This window comes from Zeus faber (genome assembly GCF_960531495.2).
Source record: "Zeus faber genome assembly, chromosome: 19".
In the NCBI taxonomy this organism is placed as follows: domain Eukaryota; kingdom Metazoa; phylum Chordata; class Actinopteri; order Zeiformes; family Zeidae; genus Zeus; species Zeus faber.
In genome coordinates, this window is record NC_137206.1 from 7,020,816 (window position 1) to 7,046,999 (window position 26,184).

A 26,184-nucleotide genomic window follows, 5' to 3' on the forward strand; every position below is an offset into this window, starting at 1 on the left:
CTACAGTAAACGGCTGCTGGTGTACGGCTGCTCTTGGCCCAGCCTGGGGAGATGAAGTCTCCTTTTGCTTTTGTCTTTTTTGGTTTTGCTGGTGGAGGCCTGGGTAGGCAGAGGGGCCAGCGGTGGCAGAAGGGGCGTTGTTGCCTGGCTCGGGGCGACAATGTTCCCCCCCTTGCGGGACAGCATGTAGATCCCCTTCTTGAGGGCATCCGCTTCTTGGCACTGGGCCTTCAGCAGCTGTCGCAGCCTCTGTAGTTCCTCCTCCTCCACCACCCACTTCTGAACTTGGAACTGGCCACCCAGGCACACGCACGCACGCACAAGCCGGCGGGCGGGCGGGCATGGGGCAGCGGAGGAAAAGGGAGAAAGACAAACAAACGGATAAAGTCGGCGTGGAACCACACAACCCACACGAACCCCGTGGACACATTGTTGTCGCGCTGGGCGAAGAATTTATGATAGCGGTAACGTGAAGGAGCTGCACATAATGTATTTCACAATATCTGTTCATCAAAAACGACAAATTGGGACGTAAAAGGGGAGTACCACCGAATCTTCAGCATTAATACTGTATGAGCACAACTAGAAGCAACAGTCACAGCAACAGTGAAGCTCCCCCACAGCACTGTTGGTGGATGAAGAGCGAGGAAACGGGGAAAATGTCAGTAAATCTAGGTGGTTTGTGGCAAAAGTTCAGTCAGGTAACTATGAAACTTCCATGCGAACGCACACCCGTGCCCGACTCCCAACTCACGCACACTCCCATTACATTTTGCCTCTGCCGGCCGTTGAGCTCATCGTCAATCTTCTTGTTCTCACAGATGAGCTGATTCAGCCTGACCAGCCGCTGCTTCTGGCCCCGGGTCACCTCCATCAGCGCCTGATGAGCCTCTTCCACTTTCGCCTGAACACATGCGCACACACACACACACACACACACACACACACACACACACACACACACACACACACACACACACACACACACACACACACACACACACACACACACACACACACACACACACACACACACAGACACTTTACATGGATCAAATGAACAATTCAAATTCAAAGTTCTTCAGACACGGATGCCCGCCAAAATAATAACACACCCCGCGCTCCCGCCCCCGGGTGCCCACAGGAACGTACCTCCCACTGCCTGCGGTCCTTGGCGAGGGCAACCACCTTCTGGCCTCTCTCTTGCTTCAGCTTCTCTTCCTGGATGCACCTGTCGGCCGTCATAGTCTGCATGGCATCCAGGTCCACCAGCTTCCCAAACCTCTGCACCATCAACTGCTTACAGTGCTCCTCCAGCTCTACGCACGCACACACACACACACACACACACACACACACACACTCATTACATTTTTCCTCTGCCTGGCTTTGAGCTCATCGTTAATCATCTTCTTCTCACAGATGAGTTGGTTCAGTCTGACCAGTCGCTCGGTCTGACCTCGGGTCACCGCCATCAACGCATGATGACTCTGATCTACTTTGTCCTGAAAAACACGCACACTGTAATGCACGGAAGCCCGCCAAAATAATAACACACCCCGCGCTCCCACGCCCGGGTGCCCACAGGAACGTACCTCCCACTGCCTGCGGTCCTTGGCGAGGGCAACCACCTTCTGGCCTCTCTCTTGCTTCAGCTTCTCTTCCTGGATGCACCTGTCGGCCGTCATAGTCTGCATGGCATCCAGGTCCACCAGCTTCCCAAACCTCTGCACCATCAACTGCTTACAGTGCTCCTCCAGCTCTACGCACGCACACACACACACACACACACACACACACACGCGCAATATGTAGAAGAGTGTATAGAGGAGCCTTAGATGTCCCAATAGAGAAACATGGTTCCTCGCTCGAACGGATCACTGCAGAATAATACATATTCCTTTGAGGTTGAGCATGTCATCCTAAACTGAGGTCTTTCACGCCCGTAGCTCGCTGGATTCGGTCCGATTCAAGGGCAAGTTAGTACTTTGTCGCATTTCTCATTAGGTCCGGCCCGTGTTCAAACGGTCCTGTGGTCGACGAAGCTAAATTTGTAAACACATGACACGTGGCCGTACAGGTCGTTGGCGCGCTCTCACTGTCATCTTCCATTGTAAGAGTGAACCCCAAAAAAAGAAATAACACAAGCAGCACTGACACTGATGACCGCGCCTTTACACCCCCCCACACCCACGACCGTCGGTCTGTTCCGCGGGGGGAATCCCGTGCGTCCGTAATGGCCGCTGGGCTTTTCATTCATAAAAAATTGACAAATGACAGGCGGTCGTTCATCTGTTGGATAGAACATTTCGTGTCGTGGAACAATGGATGATTTGGTGTTCAAGCCAAACAAGAACAGTGGAAACACAGTATTAGCACGTCCCAAGACGCGTGGCTGATGTCGGCTTACTGCTACAAACCACTCAGAGGAGACAAGAGGGAACCAAAGGAGACGGCCGGCCCTCATGGATGCCCACCATATGCTCTCCGTGTGCTCATTACCCAGAAGACGAGCGAGGTATTTATTTGACCTTACAATGAATTGAACTGCAAAAACGACAGACTAGCCAGTGTTCGCCTTACCGTTGTACTGGAACTCACACACCCTGAAGGAATTATAACCTTGTCCCAGCCGATCCACCGGTGCACATATTCACATTCATTGATATCCTTGCAACAACCTAAAACAGGCGACTCGTCCTCAGCCCCCGAGGCGATTGCAGCGGAGGAATATTGAAAGTACCTTGCCTTGACAGTCAAAATATTGCTTATGTTTGCACATTTTTCTTAAATCTAGAATCAGTTGGAGCTCTTCTGTTATCGGATCATCAAGTGTTTTACAGATGTCTACCATTGATCAATTCATTAATCAGGAATGATGTGAAAATTCTGCGTCTCTACGGGAGCATGTAGATCGATCCACGTCCCTGTAGTTGGTGGCAGCACATCATTGACACTTGGGCTGACGGAGATTGGGTGATCAACACCAGAACCCCCCATACAGACGCCCCTTCCTTGTAGAGCTACGAGGAGCAACATGGCTCTGGAGGTTAGCAAGCAACTTGGAAATCAGATCCATCTCCCACTTGTGTGGTGTGTGTGCGCGCGTGTGTATGTGTATGTGTGTATGTTTATGTGTGTATGTGTATGTGTGTGTGTGTGCGCGCGCGCCGCTGGCTCACCCTGGATATGGACCTCCATGTCCCTGCCGTCACGGAGGAGCTGTGCGTGATGCTGGCGGGCCATGCGGTACATCTCCCTCTGCTGCCTCTTCTCCACGTGCAGTTCCTTGATGCGCTGCTGGAGGCCCAGTGGGACTCCCTGGTGCAGAACCAGCGCCGGGCTCAGGTCCCGGGGCAGAGAGCCGTCATTGACAAACTCAATCTGGAAGGGTGTGTGTGTGTGTGTGTGTGTGTGTGTGTGTGTGTGTGTGTGTGTGTGTGTGTGTGTGTGTGTGTGTGTGTGTGTGTGTGTGTGTGAAGGGAGGGGGGGAGCGTTATTTGGATGGCTGGCCTTATCTCGGGCCCTGGTCATACCAGCAAAATTGTGGCCAACAGCGAAGCAGCTTTGGCAATGTTGGCTTTTCAATCAAAAATGTAAACATGACAAATTGGGGAGTGCAGGAAAGACACACAAATTTGATTTTCTATCAGGTAGGTCTAAAGGCAGGGAAGGATTGGGAATACGTTATCAAGTAGGTATCTAGTTGACAACAGGGCGCCTCAAGGAAGTGTTATGCAGAAGATTATCATAACACTTCCTTGAGGAGTTCCGTTGTCGACAAACAATGTCTGTACCTGAGTTTATACATCATTTAGTCTAAACTCAGGTACGGACATTGATTTCCGATGACCGAGGCCATTTTCGCAGTTGAAGCATTTTCATTCGGGTGGTGTTTTAAGTTGTCAGCGGACAAAACGCAAAGAATGTTTTGGGGTTTTTTTACCAGGAAAAGGGTTAATGAGAACATCCGCTTGAGGCCCTACAGCAAGAGGCTGGAGAGGGGAAGTACAGTATATTTAGGTTTCTAAGGGTGTGGTTTGACGAGATAGAAGCGGTGTGGTGTGGATCTGCTGCAAAAAACATTTCAAAAAGACTGAATATTGCATCGCAACAGCACAGCACAGCACAGCACGTTTAGAGGCGTGGCACCTGGTGCAGTCTGAGAGGAACGACCACGTCCAGCTCGTTCAGCTTCTGCTGTTTCTCCCTGTTAAACAGCTCCAGCCTCTCCTGCGCCGACTCCACGCCGCTTTGCACCACTTTCACCTGCAGAGCCACGCCCACACATACACACAAGACATTATAAGCACGTGCAACTGAGGATTTAAAGCTGGGCTCGTGGCAAAATCCAATATTCACAACATTGATGATATTCTGGATGTGACCGTCGGGGTAAAGTGGGTGGGTGATAATACAATTTGAGAAATTCATTCTTAGTAGTGGAGTAGAGGGGAGATAATCAATACAACGTTTTTTTCCCCAGCAGAAACATTAACAGTATTTACACTGCCATAAGTTCATATTAAAGGGTAGGTTCAGTATTTTGCCAGACCTCTTTAAAACATCAGTTCCCACAGTTTATACTCTCACTGTTCATATCACAACCTCAAAGAATCACCCAATATCTGACATTTTGTTAAAGATAGAAACGATGTCACTGGGAAAAAAATCAAGACTGAAAAATGCTAGAGAGGGTTGAGAGAGGAGAGCGACCTTCCTGCTCAGGGCGTCGTAATCCCTCTTCAGATCGTCGGAACTCTGCTTCTCCTCCGCCAGCAGCTCCTGCAGGTCCAGGCGTCGCTCACGCAGCTGGATCGTCTTCTCAAACAACGCCGGGTCACAGTCTTGAGACACAAAAAATAATACACACCGGGTCATTTTTACTCAACGTGAAAATTCAAATTCGACAGAGATAGATTTGAACCACGTTGGAAAACAAGACGAGGGCAAATCCAGACGTAGAAAAAAAAGTTTGCTGTTTCACATGGGATTCTGGGACCTGCAGCGTAATCCACCCGAAACACAGACAATCTCATAGATGACCACCTTAACAAGGCAATATTGCGCCCCAAACGTTTCAAAATTCAAATTCTGCCTCCCCTGTTTTACAACATTCAGGCATCGCAAAGGAGCAATTTCTCCGTCCAAACGGGTTGTGAAATGCTAAATCCTATCAGTCAATCCGTCACGGTGGGTCACACACACACAACCCGGAGGGGGTTCGCCACGAATCGCATACTGCACCTGCATGTTGAATCACTGCACAAGCACAAATCGCTGATAACGCATATCACAGATAACAGGACAGGGGACGACAGGAGAGTGAGGGGCATTTGCCGGTGAACCTTGCGGAACACTCCGGCACTCTTGAGTGCCGAGAAACTAAACTGGCTTCAACCTGGCCACGAGAAGCAAAAGCATCGGATGTATGATGATGATGAAATAAGATGGATGGCAAGGAGTCAGCAACACATAAAAAAAAAAGTAAAGAAATTCGCAATTTGTCCATTTGTTGATGCGTTGCAGCAGCAAGTGGCACGGATAAACATGAAATAATAAACAAAACAAAACAAAACAGTTGAAGTGTCTTTTAAACTGGAACAGATGACGGGAGAAACGAGCAGGCACTGACTCGGAGGACAGACGCCGTCGTTCGTGGGGGCTTCCCCACTCTCCGAATTACTGTCATCTTCATCATCGCTGTCGTCGTCATCTTCATCAGTGTCGTCGTCATCATCATCATCATACCGTTCCATGTACTCGTCTGAGTCGTGCTCGCTGTCCTCCGCCTCCGTCTCTGTAAGAACACACGTGGAGGGGTTGTCATTTCATGGTGCATTCAAATTAGAACACACACACACACACACGCACGTACAGTAAGCTTGGGCCGAGTTCATCTCTACGGTACCTTTTTCCTTCTTCTTGGGGCGTTTGATCTTCTTCTTGTAGACTTTGGTGAGGAAGTCGCTGAAGGGGTTGTTCCCCCCCAGCATGGCCTGAAAGGTGCTCATCAAGGTCTTCTCCCTCTCCTGCAGCTTGGCCACGCTGCTCCGCTTCAGCTCCAGGCGGTCGCCGCACTCGCTCAGCCCACTCTGGTGAAAGCCAGCGGAACAGACAGTTTGGTCGCACACCCGAAGGTATACAGTATGTTTCCTGTCTCGAGAGACCGCAAAACACCTTTTATACAAACCTTGCTTATCCAAAATTACAGAAGCATATTATATTTTTCCTTTTCTGCCAGCTCGTTCTTGTTGATGTTGCTGACAGGGCATACACTAGTGCTGTGTTTCTCAAATGGGGTTGCTCGTACCCCTAGGCGTACTGCAGGGGGTACTCCGATAATAAAAAAAAATGGGTTTGAAAATCTTGGTTATATAATGTTAAAAAAAACACAAAAAAAAAAAACACATAACACATGTAGTACATCATTTATGTAAAAAAAAAAAAATTTCCCCAATGCCAGTGAAGGGGAAACTCAGCTGAAAAAATATATTGCAGGGGGTAAACTCCTGAGCAAGGTTTGAGAACCACTGCACTAGGGGCTGCATAGACAAGTCGACTGCTGCTAGCTGAGGTTGAATGGCGTGACGTAGTTAAATTAGCCATTCAATTGGTTGGAATACACTCCCTTCCTCTGGTGGCAGCACTGAGTGAGCGGGACTAACAGTGATACTATACAGCTATTTACTCATTTCGAAGATTTGTTCGCTAGAAAACTAATCCTTCACAAGTCAGTACTAATCGGTAGTTGTGCAACCCCAATAACGTGCCCAGGCTCACAGTTCCAGTCAAAGTCACAGTTGCAGATGAAAGTGTCATCGGACGGTCAGAAGTTTGTTTCTGACAAGTACTGACTTGTTAGTTTGTTGATGTTTTGGTCAACTCAACATTCCTGTCTCCCAAATTAAGTTCTACCGTCCATGTTCCGCGTCTCAATTTTACCATTGGCATCGGTAGATATCGATTATTTATAAAGGCAGCACTTTTCAAAGCCAGCCGGCTAGCTAGGCCGCCCGTGAGGTTAGGGTGACCACATTTTGAAACCCCCCCAAACTGGGAACCCTTAAGTGTACCGCACGTTCATGCATGTGTAGCACACCTAGTGACTGCACTACGGTAGCCCTGACAGCTCAACGCACTGCAAGGTAAGAAAACACATGCAAACAGACAAAACACAAACAAATTAAGAAAACATCGATACCAATATGACAACACATGCGCAGCGTTTAGAAAACGCGCTGCAGATCCAGATGTGTCGAATGAACTGCTGCAAATGGTTTGCAAATATGAAAAACAACCGCAATAACAGAAAACACAAACACATTAACAGAAAACACAAACCCATTAACGGAAAACACAAACGCATCAACGGAAAACACAAACGCATCAACGGAAAACACAAACGTAAAACCACATTACAGAAGTGAGCCACACTGGATGCACTTATTTATCTGCAATAACACATATTAAACAAAATAATTTCTTGTCTGTAATTATAAATAAAAATGTATACAAGTAATAACCTGAATTCACAACTATCACAGACCAACCGCACCACGTGACACCGCCGTGTCCAAATCCTCCATCTGCTTCCTCCATGCAATTAATAAATAGAAAAAACAACTTTTAATATAGATCCACCGTTTTTTTAAGCCATTTTCTAAATGCTGCGCATATGTCATGTTGGTGAAGGTGTTTTCTTAAGTTGCAGTGCGTTGAGCTCTCAGGGGCAACGTAATTGTCAGATACCTTTCAAAACAAAAAGATAAGGTATTTGTTAATGTGCACATTGTTTTTAACAAACAACGATGATAAACTAGAAACAGCCTCAACAATGACTCATTGATTGATTGACGCACATACAGACGAATCAGTGTTGAATTCAGACGCGCGGCGCATTGTTTATGTTTGTTGATTGGGTTCGGTAATAATGAGTGGGACAGAACATGATAAACCTAAACGTCTGCGTGAGCGCTGAAAACAAGTATAACATCATTATTGTTATGATTTTAATTGTTGGCGAAAACTGGGACAATTTGATAAGGAACGTTGAAAACCGGGACATTTTCATTGTTTTACAGATATTTGACACCCAGCTTGAAACTGGGATAACGGTCTGCTCACCGTACGGGAGGTACAATTCCCTGACTTTTCCACGACTTGTCCCGACCAAATAAAAAATTTCCAACAATTTCGGCAGCATAGCACAGAGAAAAGGTGGCGCTCCACGCACCCTGACGTCGTTCTTCTCCGCGGTGCGCTCTTGCAGCGTCCTCTGCAGCGTGCTCTCTCGCTCCTCGAACTCCAGGAGCAGCAGGAGCTCCTGGAAGAGGGCGATGTGCCTCAGGTCGGCCTGCTTCATCTGGCAGTCCAGGCTCAGCTTTTGGTGGCGCAGCAGGAGGAGTTCGGCGTCGAAACGCCACATGGCTGCATCCATCTGTGGGCGAGGAGTGGGTGGGGAGGAGCAAGACACACAATTAAGAAAAACACAAGTAAAGAAATCCAAATATTCTCTTACCTAGGCGTATTTTTTGGGGCGGGGGGGGGAGAAATCCAGGATCATATCCTTCTTTCATCTTTCATCCCGACCACAAAGTTGTGCATCATGATCTGATGTGAGCTTCATTTCATCACAATACAACACCACAGAATCATAACAAACATTAATATTGAATGATGGCTATGAAACACCAACAACCAGGCATTTGTACAGACAAACGTTGACCTGCTCCAGCAGCTGGTCCTGCTCGTACATCCACAGAAGCTCCTGCTCTCTCCTGATCTCCTTCTCTAGCTCGGTAAGCGCCTCTCCTTCCACCTCTGGCGCCGTCACCAACTCTGCCCTCTCCCCCGCCTCTTCTTCTTTCTTCGTCTCCTCTTGTTCTCCCTCCCCTCCTGGTCTTTCTCCCTCGAGCAGCTCGAGCAGGCTGGGGCCTTCCTCCCCCTCCTCCTCCTCTACAGTGTGCCCCCTGCTGGGAGACAAAGCAAAAAATGTAAATCTGTCTTTTTCCAACAATGAAATGCGTTTAAAGTCAGCGAAAAGCAAGTGCACTTTAGGATTCACTGTGGTTGCCTTTTTGAAACAAGAATAATGTATGACCTGGAAGTGTTGGATGATCAGAGATGACGGAGATCTGGAAAGGCCCAAGCATGTTATGGCTCAGTTACATGACTTGACACTTCAATGCGAGCTCTGTGGCCAGATCTGGGGTCGGATCTTGTGTTCCCACCTAATATCAAAGTTACTTAGTGGTGAAATGGATATGGGTGCAACGAGAAAATTTTTTATTTTTATGTCTCAAAATGATATTTAGTGGTAAGGCAATTTTAAAGAGTGTGCAGCGGAGACAAGCACCAAACTCATGTATAACACATGCGAGACCTTCACCGGCAGGGTGCTCAACTTCGAAAAAAGATTCCTTTGAGCAACTACGTGCGATTCTACATGAGCATCTCCAGCACCAGCACACCCGCCTGTACCGGACCGGTGACTTTCCTGTGAGTTGCGTTTTTGGGCAGGATCGGTGGGGTTAGAGGGCATGCGGGCGTGGTTTGCTGACGCAGCCAGCAATCTGTCCACACTGTGGCTGTCCACACTCCTAAGAAATCCGATCACAGTGTGAGCCAGGCCACCTCAGGACGTGGCTGATCGGATCACTGGTGATTTCCGATCCGATCTGCTAGTGTCCAGGGAGCGGACAGTTGACGCGTCATGGCGTGATTGGATCACAAAAGTCGCATTGAAACGACAAGTGGAACCGAGCCCTCAGATGTGTTGGACGCGACACAAACATTATGGTTGTGGTAGGGTCCAACATGTCGAACATGCCAGAGCTACATGCTGCTCAAACACCATCAATCCCGAAAAATAGCCAGGTACATAAACAGATGTCGTATCACATATGGTCATATAAATGTCATGTGAAAAAGAAAAGGTTGTGAACATCACATTTTACCGTTCTTTGGGGCGTTTGACTAAGTCTTTGTAACTTCTACAGATTTGCGCTTTTGGCTGCATTTGTGCAGCCAAAAGCGCAAATCTGTTATACACGCTAACATTATGTGTTTTTTTTGCCCAAGCATTTTTCCTGGGATTCTCACGTATTTTTCCCTTCTCTCCTGCTGTCCTCCCATTTAAATATTTTCCCGTAAAATCTCTCGTATTTGAAACCTTTAAAAAAAAAAAAAAAACACAGGATCAGAGAGATCTCCGCTCGGCTGTGTTTTTATTGTAGATGTATTTATTTCCTCCGTTTTCTAATTGAATGCACTAAAAATGGCCCTGTGTGTGACAGCGTGATATAGAGAACACCCCCCCAAGCCACAATCAGTTCAGGATCGGTGTGTGGGGAGCAGCAGCTCATTTCCATTTAAAAGCGACACACACAGAAACAGGCCGTCGAGAGCAGGAGAGACATGCATGTTAAAGGCCAGTTAGAGGGCTGGAATTCATAATCTGCAAAAAACTTCAAATACATGTTTTGGGGACCTCAGAGACTTAAGGCTTATACTTTCGCCCCACCGGACTGCATTTAAGCTTATTGAGAAGATGAAGCAGAGTGGAATTTTCTCAAACAGTTATAAATGGGCCTGGGTTGAAAATAGCAAACAAATCCTTTAATAACCTCGTTTAAAGCAGAGAGCTGAGGAGGCTCCTCGTGTACCTTTGTGCCCGCAATGCAGCGTAGCGCTCCAGGGTGGCGCGGCTGTACTGCAGCCTCTTCCCCGGGACCTCCTCTGGCCGAAGGCTGGGCAGGGCAGGGGGAATGCACCGTAGGTGTGGAACCAAGCACTGCTGCACCAGCTGGAGCTGGCGGGCCTGAGAATGCAGCTGGGACACCAGGCTGACCTTGTTGTCACTTAGTACCATGATGCGCCTGTTCATCTCAGTCTTCTTCTGGTGGATCTGAGAGGATCAATTGACCGATCGAATTAGAATAAAATGGGAAAAGAATTGCAGACAAAGGCAAAAAAGGCCATTTGAACATCAAATATTGAAAATAACTGGATTTAAAATATGGAAAAAATCAAAACACTATCTACCTGTGTATACAATAAGATACACGTTTCTATCAGTGACCACCATGTTTTAATGATTTTTCTTTAAGAAGTGTTTCTCAAAAGGTTTTTATTTTTTAAGCCAGATGTCTCCCATTCCATGCTGAAAACTGTGCAGACCAACTATCTCCCGTGTTCACAGGCAATTTTAACACCCTTAACACCATGACTACGGATACGTCGCTCTGACCGCTGTTGTAATGAAGACTTTTGAACACCTTGTGCTAATCACCTATCATCTCAAGTCCATCACCAACCCCCGCCGACAGGACAACAGGTCTGTAGACAACACAGTCAACATGTCCCTCCACTTCATCCTCCATCACCTGGACTCTCCTGGCACCTACGCCAGGATCCTGTTTGTGGACTTCCGCTCCGCATTCACCACCATCAGCTCTCCTCCAGGGCAAACTTTCACAGCGGAGCGCGCCCTACTCCTCCCGCGGGTGGATCACTGATTTCTTAATGGACAGGAGTCACCGCGTGAAGCCAGGGGAAGCATGTCTTGCACCCTCAGCACTGGCGCCCCCCAAGGCTACCAATCTGTCAAGCTCCTGAAGTTTGCAGACGACACCACCCTCATCGGACTCATCTCTGAGGATGACGACTCGTCTGCCTACAGATGGGCGGCTGACCACCTGGCTTCCTGGTGCAGCCAGAACAACCTGGAACTCAATGCTCTGAAGACAGTCACAGACAGGTGGTGGACGTCAGGAGAGGCAAGCCCTGCACCCCTCACCATATGCGACTCCCCAGTTAAGACTGTGGAGCCCTTTTGTTTCCCGGGCACCACAATTGCTCAGCACCTCTGCCACAGTCAATGATGGTGCACTTTTACACCACCATCACCGAGTCCATCCCCACCTCCTCCATCACTAGGGCAGGCTGCAGCGGATCATTCTTTCTGCGGAGAAGGTGATCGGTGACATTCCTTCCCTCCAGGAACTGCACGCCTTCAGGACCTTGAGGCGGGCGAGGAAGATTGCGGATGACCCTTCCCACCTCGGACACCACCCTTTTGAAACTCTACCATCTGGCAAGAGGTTGCATCAGCACCAAGACCTAGCGCCACAAGAACAGTTTCTACCCCATGGCAGTGGGGCTCACCAACATATCTCTCTCTCTCTCTCTCTCTCTCTCTCTCTCTCTCTCTCTCTCTCTCTCTCTCTCTCTCTCTCTCTCTCTCTCTCTCTCTCTCTCTCTCTCTCTCTCTCTCTCTCTCTCTCTCTCTCTCTCTCTCTCTCTCTCTCTCTCTCTCTCTCTCTCTCTCTCTCTCTCACCTCATAATTTATACCTATACCAATAACCCATCTTGTGCATAGTATTGTATTGTATATTCTGTATATTTAATATATCTGACTATTCTTGTTGTGTTTTTCGGCAATTTGTGAATATTTGGCAAAATATAAAATATATTTTCCTTACTTTTTGCTGTATTTAATTTTTTGATTTTTTTGCTCAGACTGTTAAGCTTTTTTATTTGTAATGCTAATCATCTGTAGACATGCACCAATATTCACCATGCCTTATTCCTAGTACATGTAGGTGCACCTGGCGAAATAAAGTATAAATAACAAAATAAAATTGATTCTGATTCTGATTTATGAATAGAGTGAATTTTTTAAAAAAAATTCACTCTATTAAAAAAATAAATATTCAAAAAACCCAGACAAAGAAAATAATCAAACTTAAATCATATGTATGAAAAGATGAGCTTTAAAAGGGCTTCTGACAGGAATTTAGAGCTAAGAGCTGAAATACAGGTGCTTGCTGGGTTTAAGTTCCTAATATTATTAGTATGCACCTAAAAATCACTATAGAATTTATGGAATTGGTTACAAATAGGATCAGATGAGTTGTTATTAGTACCTGCTCCTATAACAATACGTGCTGTAATATAGCCATAGCCGTCATATTGAGAGGAGTGGGATTTTTTCTGATTTTCATTAGTGTTTTTTTATTTTATTTTTATTTATTTATTTGTTTATTATTATTTTTTATTTTTATTTTTTTCCATTTGACAAGCTCAAGGCTTTGAAGTGCACCAAATGAGTGTTCATTAAATTGCTTATTTCCAGTGGTTTTCCTCTGGAGCGTTCAGGCCCACCTGCTCCTCTAGGATCACCAGCTCCATCCTCTTCTTCTCTGCATTCATCCTCAGGTGTTCGGGTACTGTGTAGTCCTGAGCCGTCTTCAGTTTAAAGTCCCCCATGTTCTCCGTGGCCTGCTGGATGGCCTGCACGTCGGCCGGGTCCTCGCAGTCTTCATCCGGCTTCTCTGCGTAACTGAGAGACGTCAGTGTGACTGCGTTAGCTCAGCAAAGGAATGACTCCTTTAGACGGTTTCCGTTCCGGGAACTGCACCGAGCGTGGGAATTTTGCTCTGGATCTAAGCTTAGACATTCAAATAAAAACAACAGCAAAAAACAAAGAATCAAACTCACACTTTTAAAGGTATTTTAAATTGTAAAAGTTCCGATTTAGATTTTTAGATATTGAAAAATCTCAGGACATAGACCTCATATATTCAAAGGACACCTCTAGAATGATTTTGTTGTTGAACCCTTTGAATGGAATGTTTTTTTTGTGTCATGTGCATTTGCAATGCTGTACATCTTGTTTTACACGCCCACTCACCGTGAAATTTGCTCACACTTGTTCGAGATCTTTGTGACTTAGTTGTCTATATAGAAAGATAAAAATGGTCACTGCATTCACTTTTTCTTTCTTTCATCAATGCTAGCTGGTAACCTAGTGTTGGTGAGAACCTGCTGAGTTTATCACTGGTTGCCAGTGACGCATGACGTCACACCCCAATTTTCTGTCTGGAGAAAACTTGAGGGGGAAAGCAGGCCTTGAATTTTTTTTTGCTGGAGATGGCCTTAAAACTAAATGAGAACATGAGAGATTAAATAACATTCAAGTAAATAAAAGAACACATAATCGCCTGTGGTAGGTGGGCAGCAACATACCTGGAATGCAATACTTACAGCTCATCCCACTCCTTCTTGCGAGTCTCGATCTTGGCCCGGGCAAGCTCAGCCTTCTCCATGGCTTTGCCGAGTTTCTCAGCCTGCCTCCCAGAGAGCTTGAGGCCCCCGACCAACGTGTCTTCTGGCACCGTCTCACCAGACAGATCTTCATGCTCCTCTGTAATGGGACACACACACACACACACACACGCGCACACGCACACGCACGCGCACGCACGCGCACGCGCACGCGCACACGCACACGCACACGCACACGCACACGCACACGCACACTCAGACACATATGGAATCATTGGTGACAATGCAGCAGAATCAAGCTCATGGATGAAATATTTGACCTTCCATGACCATCGCAATTTCGCAGTTGAATATGAGAAATCGTAGCTATTTCTATCAGAGCTAAACTGTTATAGAGTAGTACGATGTGTTTATCCTCTCCCCAATTTATGAGTTGAATTCACAAAAGGATTGTGCCTCTTTTGCGGCCTTTAAACCGGCATAAATAACAGAAAACGCGAGCGTCTTATTCACAAAGCACCTGCAAACGGTGAAATGCAGCCCTAACTGCACTGCCACGCAAATAGCATCTGTGTGCCGGTGCTTTTTGCGCGTATTTAAATGAGGTATAATGTATACTTTAGGATAAAAATTGTCCCCTTTCGATGCAGATGAGCCTCGTTCCAATTCACAAATACCGGTGCTAATAGCCACATGCAGTTAATAGTAGCATCTGCAGAAACCTGGTCGTAACTGGTCAAGACCATAACAATTACAAAGAAAAAAAGGCTCCGCTGCGTGATCGCATTTAGGAAAAGTCATGGCAGGATTAGAACAGGGCTCATACACTCATTAAAATATTCAAACTTGAAATTCCAAAAGTAAAAAATGTGGGCAATTGCTGTTGAGGTGATCATCTCAGTAACCATTCTGTGGATGTGGTTTTTTTTTTAATTCTATATATATATATTTTTTAATGGCGGGTGGGCGCGTACATGGTAAACGGTGACCAAATATTTACCTTGCCCTCTGCTGCCGTCTTTTCCGGGCTGTGCTCTGGACCGCCTACGTTCCTGCAGGTGGAGTGTGCCTGGCTGGCTGGCTCCCCGCTGCTGTCGGTCGTGATCCGTCATGGCCCGCAGGCGGTAGGTGGAGACGCTGTGCTTGCTGCGGATGGCGACCACAGTGACTGTGTCGCACTCCAGAGAGTCCCTGAAGCTTGAAGGGGAAACATGTGGAAGTGAGTGGAGTACGTACAGGAGCCCATCGTAAACTCACTACACCGGTTGAATCCATTATTAGTTGAAAACAGCTGTTATCACACACTGTTACCGCCTCCTATGCCGGGAGCTACGCCCTCCAAATCCGCTTTGCCCATGTCCGAAGCCGATCGAGTTCCACTGAGTTCCAAAAAGTCCAGTACTTATGAAAAACTGACTTTTTCAGTGCTTGTGCACACACGTAAATTTGGGTTACTGATGGGCCTACCAACATACAAATTGTGAAATAAGACAAGCCAATCAGTTTTTTTGTGGGCAGCCTCGGTCACAAAACATGTGATTCAACAAGCCGTTCAGATTTGCCTCGCGCTCTTACGTCGCGATCTGAGTATCTCCACCTCCGACTTGAGAACTACTTTTGTGAAGCAGCGCCGTTTTTTTCTCGCAAGTGCCGGACCCACTAGCATTATGTGGAAGCTAAGGGCTAAGCATGGGAAGTGCTCTGTCGAAAGCTTTGTCGAAAGCGTACATCGGCCCCCAGTTGCAGAGGACAGAGGAGCTGAGTGGATAAAGTTTATTTTTGACGGCAACGTCCCAAACCATGACAAAACTGCAGACGAAGGAAATGGAAGTGTTTAAAAAATGATTGTGCTGTGTGTTTCTTCTGCCATCTAGCAGTAGCTAACACTGATAGCTGAGGTAATATATTAGATGTCATTTTCCAGAAAGTTACCGGCGTTACTTACTGCAGGATCCACAATATTGTTTATTGTAAGAGTTTTTTTAGTTGAATGTCTGTAACACCTACAGTATATTAACGTGTTGAAAAGGTGCATAAGTGGTGACCTTTAAGCCAATTGAGTCACATTCCTTCGATGATAGCACTTCAGTAGAGTCATAAAATGCTTTACACATATTCTAAACCTCATAGAAATTCAGAGTCAACAGACAGCTTGAAATAGTGCATGAGATCATTTATATATTTATTCTACAATATTTTATGCTATAATTGTTGTAAATATTTGTCAGATTTATGAGTTCATTTTTAACACTTACCATCGGTTGTCCAAGTGACAAATTGCCACTGCAACATGTCTAGTGTCCAGTGAATAAGTGTACGTATGCATGATATTGTGTCGTTGTACTTGTGTACAGTGAGTAGGTGTTGTCAGCCAGGCAGTACCATTCTCTTAGTTTCTGGAGTCCGATGCGATGGCGCTCCTGTTCCCAGGCCATCTCCTTCCTGGCCTCCATCACCTGCTGGGCTGTCACTCTCTCCATCTCCTCGCGGAAACGCGGCTCCAGCTCAAACTCCTGGACCCGACCCGTGCGCACACCGGAGCGAACAAACAAACTCTCCATAATTGACGCCAACTAGTCATTGGTGAGAATCTGCTTAATTGCTCATTGGTTGCCATGGTGTTGTTAATGTACACTTAATCACAGCGCACAGTCACATTGTTCAGTGTCATGTGACCACTGATCCTTCACATATCACACTCCACTTTTATATACTGTTTGACATTAAAAAACAACAACAGCTACAATTATTTGTAATTAATTTACAAAGCAAAGTGTGGTTTGATTTTATATGTATTTATATAAAAGAATGTATAAGTCAGAGATACCGTGCGCGGCAGGCGGACGTGATCGGGCAGCCTCTGGTTCTCCTGGAGGAGCTTTCTGAACCTGCCGCGCAGGGCAGCAAGCTTCTTACTCCGCTCGGCCTTCTTCAGCTCAGCCTCCCTGAGCAAACGGTCCGTCTCCAGCTTCCGCTTAGCTGTCTCTATGCTGGAGAGAGAGACAGCGACGGAAAGGGGTCAAAGAGAGAAATGGAAAGGGACAGAGAGAGAGAGAGAGAGTATTGGGGCCACCATATTTTATGCATAAAGGGAAAAAGAGAAATCTAAATAAACCATTGAAGTAAAGTAGAAATAAGCTTGACAGAAAAAGTACAGTAAATAGAACACATACAGTGTATGTACAGTATGTAGTTCTTTAACTGGCTGTAATCGGACTCTGACCTGTAAGCTGTCACGTCCTCAATGTCGGGGGCGTGTCCCTCCATCTCGACACCCGCCTGTTCAACCGTCATTGTAGAGCTTTAGTCTTTCTTCCACTCATCCATCATCCATTCACCATTCAGTCGTCTATTCATTTTCATGCGGTGCATAACCCCTAGAGATACAATAACTCATCCCGGTTGACCATTTTAAATGTTTTACTAAATGTGTGTTCAATTATGAGGCCCACGTGAGCGCCCCGCCTAACCTTTACCTCACTACGCAGATAACCCTTACCGATCATCAACATTTTGCGTTGCTGATACGCACTCCATTATGTGGTGCCCGGTATAAGATACCATTTGTGTCATGGTCTTGTGTATGTTTTTTGTCAATTAATGCATTTTAATGCAAGCAACTGGATGATTATCTTTAGGATTATGCCATACTGCTGTAGCCTTTCAAAATCATACAATGTGTCCGTGACCGACTGACCCTGGGTGAGGGAACGTTGGCCTCGGGGCTGTGCAGGGCTCTCTCTAGTTCTTCTGGAGGGAGCAGGGTGAGGGAGAAGATGTTCCCATCACCTCCTGCCGTCAGGACGAATCGATCGTCGTGGCTGCAGCGCAGGTGTCGCAGGTGGCCATACTCGTTGTCGTGGAGACTCAGCTCCCAGTAGGCCTCCATAGAGTTGAGGCTGTGGTCATCGGGCTGAAGTGGGTAGACCCTGACGGACCCCGACTGCATGCCGCAGAGCATCAGATGCCTGTTAGAGCTGGGGGGCAGGGAACAGGTATTGGAGGTGTGTCTGTACTAGAGGGGACAACATTATTGATAACACTTTAGGATCTAAAATGTCTGATCACACATCTTACACTTTATTATGAATGAATAGTAGCTTGGATAGTAAGGTTGATTTGAGTCTTTTGAGACTTTCCTTAATTTCTCTTTGGTTCAAATCTGCTTCGTTATGCTGTTCAACAGAAAAACGGAATAAACAGATGGGAATTATAATAAGATGCGCTCAGCGAGAAGAGGGGGCCAAAGGGCGATCAAAGGCATTATTTTCAGAGAAGCCCTTGATACAGCTGCCCCCAAAACCTGTGCCTCCTGGTTTAGACTCTTGCTTCAAAAGCTATCCATCCTTACTGCTATTGCCATCCCAACTCTCCATGAGGGAAGCCAACGGAGCTACAGGACAACAGTAGGCCCCATCCCGCACCTGGCCTTTGGATCTGGTGTCTGCAAACTGCTCTCGGAGACCAGGTTAAAATCCTGCAAAAGCTTCCTTCAATTCCTTCTCGCCTTTCCTGTTGGAAAGTTGGTAGCTCTATCGGCCAGAATTTCATAGGGCTTCCCACATGGGGAGATGAAACATTGGAGAGCAAGTAAGAAGGCATTGGCATCTAGACTGTCAAGCAGGTCCAGAGGGGTGCAGCAATTCGATTGCGGCTCCGAAGAGGATGTTTCCTTACAGTAGATATGTACTGTATGTGTGTGTTTGTTTTATGAGTACTAACCTTCCAGGACTCAGGGAAGAGGGCATGAAAGCCCTTTTCGATACACATTGCCTATATGAGACTGTTCGGCTACCTGAACGTTATGGTGCAGATGGGGTCCTCATCCAGGTTCTGGAGGGGCAGGAACGCAAAGGGTTCGTCCTGGCGATGGGCAGGATCTTCGTCTTGCTTCTCTGAGAACCTGCAGTGGTACAGGAAGCCCGAGTCGTACCCCCCCTGGAGGATGGCCACAACGACATAGAAAAATCACTACGCATCACAATTTGTTTGAGTAAAAAGCCACCACCAGGCAATTCCACTTCCTGCTTTCCCCCTCAGTGGTTAGTAATTGATAGTCAATATGATGGCATCCAGTAATAAACAAAGCAGATTCTCAATTACTAGCTAGTGGCAATAATAGAGAGCACAAAACTAAAATATTTTAATGAATGAATGCCATTCATGGAGCAGTTGTAAGTTGTGTTGTATTTCAACAATAACTGTAATTATGTTTAATCCCAGTACCTCAAACTCAAAGCTAAATGGGATAATCAGATGTTTTCTGCATCATACAACACAACAAAAAGAGGTGTTTCTATATCGATCGATAAAAGTATCCCATATCAAAATAAAACCATAATATCAGACCCAGAACAGCCTAAACAGAATTGTAGGTAACATCAAATTAACCATAGCTAATATTTATGGCCCCAATGAAGATGACGCAAATTTCTTTCACAACATATTTTCAAAACTAACATCCAGGCGCTGAGCACACTCTGCTACGTGGACGGGCGCACGGTGCTTGCGGCCGGGTGGGGTGGGGTGTTGGTCTGTGGACGCGGGGCCTGGATCTGGGCCTGCAGTCCGTGCCTGTGCCTGTGGCTGCGTCTCATGCCTGCACTTGGGGGTGGGTTGTATGTGTGCGCCCCTGGGGTGCGGGGTCTCATGGTGCTCCCTGGGGCTGGGTTATGCCCCTCAGGGCCAGGCGTGGGGGTTGCTCCGCGGGCTTGTGGCTTCTCTGGGGGTGCGGGGTTGTTCTGTGGCTGCGGGGCGGGGTGCTCAGGGCTTTCCTGAAGCCGTGGGGTGTCTACGCAGCTGCGGAGTTCGGGGGTGGGGTTTCAGCTGTTTGGAGGGGCCACGACAGAATACTGACCTTACGCACCAGAACCAATTGGGATAAGTCCTGTAAACTCACAGGTGGACACCTTATACACACACACACACACACACACACACACACACACCATGGAGTGGACCCCAGCACCCTCCTGGTTGTATTCTTCTCCTTTCCTCCCTCATTTACTGCCAAAACTATGACAGGAAGAGGCCACGTGCACGATTGCTGTCCCAGTTTTCCTGGACCTGATTAACTCTGTTTTTCAATACATGTTGTCGTCCAATGTTTATGTTTTTGTGTAAATGTAGTTTGGTTCTATGTTTACTTGTCTCACCCGTGGTGAATCTCCCCTTGTTGGAGTAGTGATTAGTTGTTGCAAATATGGTAAGATAGTTCTGGTAGATAGTTCTGATGGTTCTGTGTAACCGAAAACTGTGCTTTTGTCAGCCTGAGGTCGTCAGCAGGCCAGAGTTATTGCAGTTCTTGATGGTTTAAGAATTATTAAGGAGTTGCATTGCAGGTTGGGAACTTGAACTCCACTTGCAGACTAACTCTGTCCTAGATGCAATGGCATACAACTACTCTGTTGTATGCCCAGCATGCTAACAGCAGAGGTTAAAAAAAAACAAAAACAACTGTAATTAAGGCTGTGCATAATAATGCATATCTTGTTTAACAATGTAAGCCAAAGTGTTCTGCACGCTGTTGTTTTGTGCGTACCATTGAAAGCCAGAACATGCCAGGCTCAGAGTAGAAGCCACAGTACAGAGGACTTGTTGGTTCCGGGATGAAGAGAGGAGGCAACTCTTCTTCCTCCTCTTCCTCCTCGTGTAACTCCTCCTCAGCGAGCTCCCTGCCCTCCTCCGTTGCCTTGCTCAGCCGTTCTTTTCTATCATTCATCTTCTTTTCCTTCATCAGTTGGAGGCGTGCAATTTCTTCCTCCCTCTGAAACGCACAGCAAATCCCAAATCAAATTCAAACACGCATATCTTAACAAGCGATGCAGCTGTACCCACCATAGTCACACGAGAATCACAATTTTACAACGTTTATATGCAAACCTACAACAGTATTAACATAATTTGTTACACATTGAAAGGCGGGTCGGCTGTTTAGTACCTGCCTCTAAAACAATACTTATGGTAATGTATCCCGTAGTATAGAGAGGAAGTGAGCACGATTTTATTTTTATTTTTTTTCAGGTGAGGGCTTTAGACTTCAATTTACAGTAGTGCACTAATGAGGGTTCATTAAATTGTTATTTAAACATTAAACTTGTTTAAAATTTGATTTGTTAATCAATCCAAGCTCTTTTAATAAACAGTGAAACTGACTTTTTGCAAGCTGCGGAAATGTTTACCGACAGCCTAGGAATGTTGAAAAAGTCAAGGCATTAATACTAGTTAGTCAAAAATTTCCTTACAAGAACATCTCCTTGTGTCCATTCCTCCCACACTTACTGTACCATCACAATAGTCAAATGACCAGTTTAAAATCAAAAATTAAACATGTCGGTTATTAAAGAATCATAACTTGATTATACGTAAATGAATATTTTCTAATAACCTCAATCTATAGGCCTAAGTGACTACAATTCGGTAAAAGTAATGGATTGGACAGTGCAATCCATCCAATCCGAGACAGAGCTCAGTTTGAACCTTAATGCGAGACTTGATGCTTCTGAATTTGAAGCATCTGGTCGAGAGGCCAGACAGCTCAAAGGTCTTGCTTGGATTTTGGGCGCCTGGCTCTGGAGGCTCAAGCTCGACCACGTGGCCACTCCGACAAAGAATCAACAGCGTTGTTTTGCCCTGGGTAAACACAACACAACACACATTTAAGTCCATACAGTGTACACCATGTGAAGTTCTTTTTCCTAAATGCATGAATTTAGCACCTGAAAAATATGAAAATATGTGTTGACCTACATGGGATTGAGGAGACCACTGCAGCCCCTGCACCGGACCAGGGACATTAACAAAGCCGATGGGCTTGTATACCACCCCGACAGTGAAGAAGAACACGGTATTGTCGGAGCTCTGGAGAAAAAGAGAGAAAATAAATGTGAAAAATGTTAAATAAAGTGTAAGGTTCATTCTGGAAAGGGGATCTGGAAATTCGAAAAGGGAAAAAAAATGGAAATTTAAAAATGAAAATAGGAAATGTGAAATGGAAAATAATGTAATAAATATTACATTTATTTCTGAAAGATTAGACGTAACTAATTACAATTACATTACTTTCTTGTATATTAACTTGAAAAAAAATTCAAGTCTGTAATTCCACATATACTTGCCTTTTGAATGTAAGGTCTTGATCAAAAATACCTTTGTCTGCCAAGATACTATTTCCTCTGACCATCTGCAGCTCTTTTATTTCACTAGGACACGGCTAAGAATTGGAGATCCACCAATTTAATAGAATCTTCTCCCCAGACAAAGCCAGCCCAGAACCGGTTGAGGTGGTCGACGAGCAGTAATCTATAGTAATCATTTTACCTCCTGTTTCTGTTGGTTCGTTATCCCGCTTTGATTCCGTGTGATTCATGGAAAATAGCTACGCCCCAGTACTGTGTATTCGTTCGCAGACCGACCCCGGCAGAATAAGGCTTTCCACACAAATTCTATGAACTGCTCTCTCTTATTGCCAAAGTATGATTGGGTTTTCATATAGGGTGACTTTAATTTCCATGTTTGCGGTCCCTTACATTGGCTGGCTATTGACATTCTGAATCTCATTGATTCTTTTGACCTGGTATAGGGTCACGCGCCCTACGCGTGTCAAAAACCATACTCTTGACCTAGTATTCTCCTTTGTGCTCTCTCTTAGCAACTTTATCAATGATGATATCGATCTGACAGTGGTTTACAGGATTCAGTCTAAAATCGTACTACTCACGTTTAGAGCTCTGCATGCGTGCTCCTGCTTATTTATGAACTTCTCATGCCTTACCATACTGGCAGATCCCTTAGGTCCCCCCAACAAGGCCTATTTGCCACCCCAACGCACGGCGCTTGTCGGACGTCGGTTCCAATAACCAGCTTGTCGTCTGTAATGTGTGTCTAATTTGATCCCCTCACCCCAGTAGCCAAGATCTCTCTGTTGCCTGCGTATGCAATGGCCGTCACAGGTCCATTGTGGGGTTTTAGAGCTTGTTTGAGGTGTAGCTCTCTAGTGTCTTCGCTGCTAGTACGTCCGGTGGCCAGGCTCAGGCTCGGGGGGTCGTAGAGCTCCAGCAGGCGGACCACCCCATCTTCAAAGCCGCTCACCAACAAACCACCCTTCTGGTGAACCAACACACAAGCACAAATAATAACAATAATAATGATTGAGCTTGCTCTCAACAGGTTCTCGACAGTATTTGGTTAAGATGACAACTCCAATACAAACACACACACCAAGGATGGAGCCCATGTGAGCATGGTTCCACCCTGTTTAAATCTGATGCTTGCAACTTCGCCTTTGGCCAAAAAGTCGAAAACTTTGACGGAGCCTGAGGGAAGAGCGGCGGAGAAATGTACAGATTACTCGATTGGTGCGTTTGAGTCTGTGTGCCCAGTGCAAGCGCTTTTGTTGTATTTGAATGTTCAGGACACACTCACCATCCAGAGCGCTAGTGGCCATCAGGTGGCTTACACCCGACACGTCCATTCCCTGGATGCCTCCAGCGGGGAAGCGAAACAAGCACTCAGGGTCGTCGGTCTGTAGACGCAGAATATTCGGGTTATCTTTTGTTTTTCTACTTCACAAGTGTATTCCCATCGTTCCCCTTTTTGACCAATATGTCTATCGGTTGCATTTTTCGCTTTGTTGTTGTTGACTAAAGAACTTGCAGGTTTTTTCATATTGGGCAATGGCCCACATTTAAACATAGAAATAATGAACAGGGTCTGCATCATGGCTTGTGTCCACTAACCTGCTTTTTCAGAGCGCCAGAATCTTTTTTTCACTTGTTACGAATGAGTATGTGGTATGCATGTTTGCAGCGTCGCATGTAGCGAGGCAAGACTATCGAACGATTTGTTCATCGCGAATTTTTTTTTTTTAATGACTCGTCGTAAGTCACTCGGGGAAAAGGGTCGTCCCTTCGCAACCTGGAAACTGCAGCCAGTCACACAGGCTGAACTGAGACTCGTGCCCCAAGCTGAGGCAACGACACCCAAACCGATTCTTGAACAAGGATCCGTGAGTCGCGAGTCACGCATGCGCATCAGCCTGTGAGAATTCCACTCACAACTCAGCCACGACTATTCTGCCTCTCATTCACCCGAAGTTACGCCAGCTGACTCAAACAAGGAAGAGTTGAAAATTTGACAAATGTTTTTTACCGAATCACTCGTAATGAGTGACATTTCTAAAAATAGTCGAACTTTTAAACACTAATCCCACATGGCCGCCAAGAGTTGAGCTTCTAGTTGAAAACATTTTCAGAAAGGTGCTCCTGTCATCATGGCCACTTTTTTCAAACCAACCATTTAAATACCACACATCGACTCAAAACATGGATCGTAACACGAGTGATACCCGATGCATATCGAACACAACTTGCACGTTTTAGGACAGCAGAGCAACTCACAATATTGGAGAAGGAAAGGTTCAGTTTCCAAATGCATCCGTTGGAATCCTACAGGGCAGATTTATAGGAATCACGTTCAAAGATGGCAGCGACTTGTTGGATGTTACTTGTTTCGCTACTTTTTAAGACTTTTCTTTAGGGGCGACCTCCGCGCTCTGACCTGAGCAAACCAGATGGAGGAGTCGGGCAGGGCGCTCTTCACCATGGAGGAGAGGCGGACACTGCGTCCGATCACAAGCTCGTTCATGGGCTCCATCTCAAACACGCCGCTGTCGTTGCAGTCGGCCGTGTCGATGGCCTCAAAGTCCCACGTCTTCACAAGGGAGAGAGACAGGATTCAGGATCGTTGACATAAATACACGGTTAGAGTGGGGTGCCGTTAAATAGGGATGAGGGGAAAGGCAGCCAACCCTGATGGCTCCATCAGCTCCCATGGTCATCAACTCTCCCTCGTCCAGTGCAAACTGCTGAATGGGAGCTGCGTGGCAGGTCCTTCCACCACTGCGGCATATCTCCACTTTGATCAGTCCCCCATCCCACAGAAGCATATTGCCCCACTCTGAGCCTGACACCACCTGACAGATAGAGACAATGGTAATGGAAGGGGGGGGGTCCATAAGTCTTGACTAAAAAGTTGCTGCTTTACTTAAAAGTAGAAAAAGATAGTAACAGCAACGACAGTTACGGACCTTTCCATCAGGTAATTCTACATAGCTCTCGATATCAGTCAGGGCTGTCTTCCCAAACCTTCCCAGTAGCCCTTGCAATTTAAGACCTGTGAACGTGCTTGCCATTTTCCAGAACCTGTTCAAGGGAAGGATAATATAATGTAATAATTTAAGAATACGTATTTTTGGAGCATTCACTTTTGCTGACAGTAAACTTAAATTGAGAAAGAACACGTGCAAGTGAAAGGGTCAGGTGCTGCAGAGACTTATTTTTTAAATTCCAGAATATGAATCCAGGTGCGGAAGTACTTATGGTTTTACTCAAAACATCAGCACAATTTGCCTTATGATACACCACTGTGCTCACTGGGTCAAAAGCTTGAAAGAAATAATTTCCACTTGCTTGATGTGTCCAGATCCCGAGGTGGTCAGCTGTACCGGGTTGTCGGGGGAGAAGCTGACCCGGTAGACTTCCTGAGAAAAGGCCTTGATTCGCAACGTGACCAGCTCCTGCCTCCAGTCCCACAGGGTCAACATGTAGTCAGGAGCACCACCCACACTGGCCAGCAGCGTCCCATCAGGATTAAAATCCACAGAGCTGTACGCGCACTCTGTACCATCTGAAAGACACATGCTTGATCAAGTATATGTCTACATTTGACCAGGCGGGTGCAGTATGTAGCAGGGACGGTAGAAAGAAAGATTCGTTATTGCTCAATCTTACAAACCTCTCAAGATGCGATAGGGACGTAGTGAGGGATATTCATAGATAATGATGTAGGGATGGACTCCCTTCTCTGCCACGGCAAAGTGCTTCTTGCTAGGGTGGGCCTACAGAAATAACGACATCCACACACACACACACAAAAAGAAGTTCAAATTTAAAATTAGGAATGCGGCAAATTTGCATGTTCTCCCTGTGCTCACATGGGGTTTCCTCCACCTCACGTCAGTAAGGACCCCCCTCAAAAACATGCACACATCATCGTCTGACCAGCGATGGACATTCATCACCTGGTCCCCGGGCGCGTCCACATATGCTGCCCAC

The 26,184-nt window shown here is 46.2% G+C and overlaps 1 protein-coding gene across 1 annotated transcript in view; it reads right to left on the reverse strand.

Moving 5' to 3' along the window:
- LOC307244779 (cilia- and flagella-associated protein 44-like) overlaps nucleotides 1–26,184 on the reverse strand; it is a gene marked incomplete at its 3' end in the record, with an annotated part of 26,966 nt that continues 782 nt past the window's right edge. The window contains exons 3-36 of the mRNA XM_080020083.1: nucleotides 25,865–25,967; nucleotides 25,504–25,756; nucleotides 25,158–25,272; nucleotides 24,879–25,043; nucleotides 24,629–24,781; nucleotides 24,469–24,516; nucleotides 23,495–23,594; nucleotides 23,285–23,385; nucleotides 22,973–23,176; nucleotides 21,821–21,931; nucleotides 21,551–21,703; nucleotides 20,613–20,837; nucleotides 18,867–19,009; nucleotides 17,769–18,048; nucleotides 17,295–17,350; nucleotides 16,899–17,061; nucleotides 16,424–16,584; nucleotides 15,072–15,268; nucleotides 14,051–14,210; nucleotides 13,169–13,346; nucleotides 10,668–10,909; nucleotides 9,484–9,602; nucleotides 8,723–8,958; nucleotides 8,237–8,440; nucleotides 5,912–6,095; nucleotides 5,636–5,800; nucleotides 4,717–4,847; nucleotides 4,153–4,269; nucleotides 3,183–3,384; nucleotides 1,596–1,762; nucleotides 1,371–1,505; nucleotides 1,153–1,284; nucleotides 755–904; nucleotides 1–291 (exon numbers count right to left, since the gene is read on the reverse strand). Of these exons, the coding sequence (XP_079876209.1) occupies nucleotides 1–291; nucleotides 755–904; nucleotides 1,153–1,284; nucleotides 1,371–1,505; nucleotides 1,596–1,762; nucleotides 3,183–3,384; nucleotides 4,153–4,269; nucleotides 4,717–4,847; nucleotides 5,636–5,800; nucleotides 5,912–6,095; nucleotides 8,237–8,440; nucleotides 8,723–8,958; nucleotides 9,484–9,602; nucleotides 10,668–10,909; nucleotides 13,169–13,346; nucleotides 14,051–14,210; nucleotides 15,072–15,268; nucleotides 16,424–16,584; nucleotides 16,899–17,061; nucleotides 17,295–17,350; nucleotides 17,769–18,048; nucleotides 18,867–19,009; nucleotides 20,613–20,837; nucleotides 21,551–21,703; nucleotides 21,821–21,931; nucleotides 22,973–23,176; nucleotides 23,285–23,385; nucleotides 23,495–23,594; nucleotides 24,469–24,516; nucleotides 24,629–24,781; nucleotides 24,879–25,043; nucleotides 25,158–25,272; nucleotides 25,504–25,756; nucleotides 25,865–25,967 (5,544 nt within the window). The remainder of the gene's footprint in view (nucleotides 292–754; nucleotides 905–1,152; nucleotides 1,285–1,370; nucleotides 1,506–1,595; nucleotides 1,763–3,182; nucleotides 3,385–4,152; nucleotides 4,270–4,716; nucleotides 4,848–5,635; nucleotides 5,801–5,911; nucleotides 6,096–8,236; nucleotides 8,441–8,722; nucleotides 8,959–9,483; nucleotides 9,603–10,667; nucleotides 10,910–13,168; nucleotides 13,347–14,050; nucleotides 14,211–15,071; nucleotides 15,269–16,423; nucleotides 16,585–16,898; nucleotides 17,062–17,294; nucleotides 17,351–17,768; nucleotides 18,049–18,866; nucleotides 19,010–20,612; nucleotides 20,838–21,550; nucleotides 21,704–21,820; nucleotides 21,932–22,972; nucleotides 23,177–23,284; nucleotides 23,386–23,494; nucleotides 23,595–24,468; nucleotides 24,517–24,628; nucleotides 24,782–24,878; nucleotides 25,044–25,157; nucleotides 25,273–25,503; nucleotides 25,757–25,864; nucleotides 25,968–26,184) is intronic.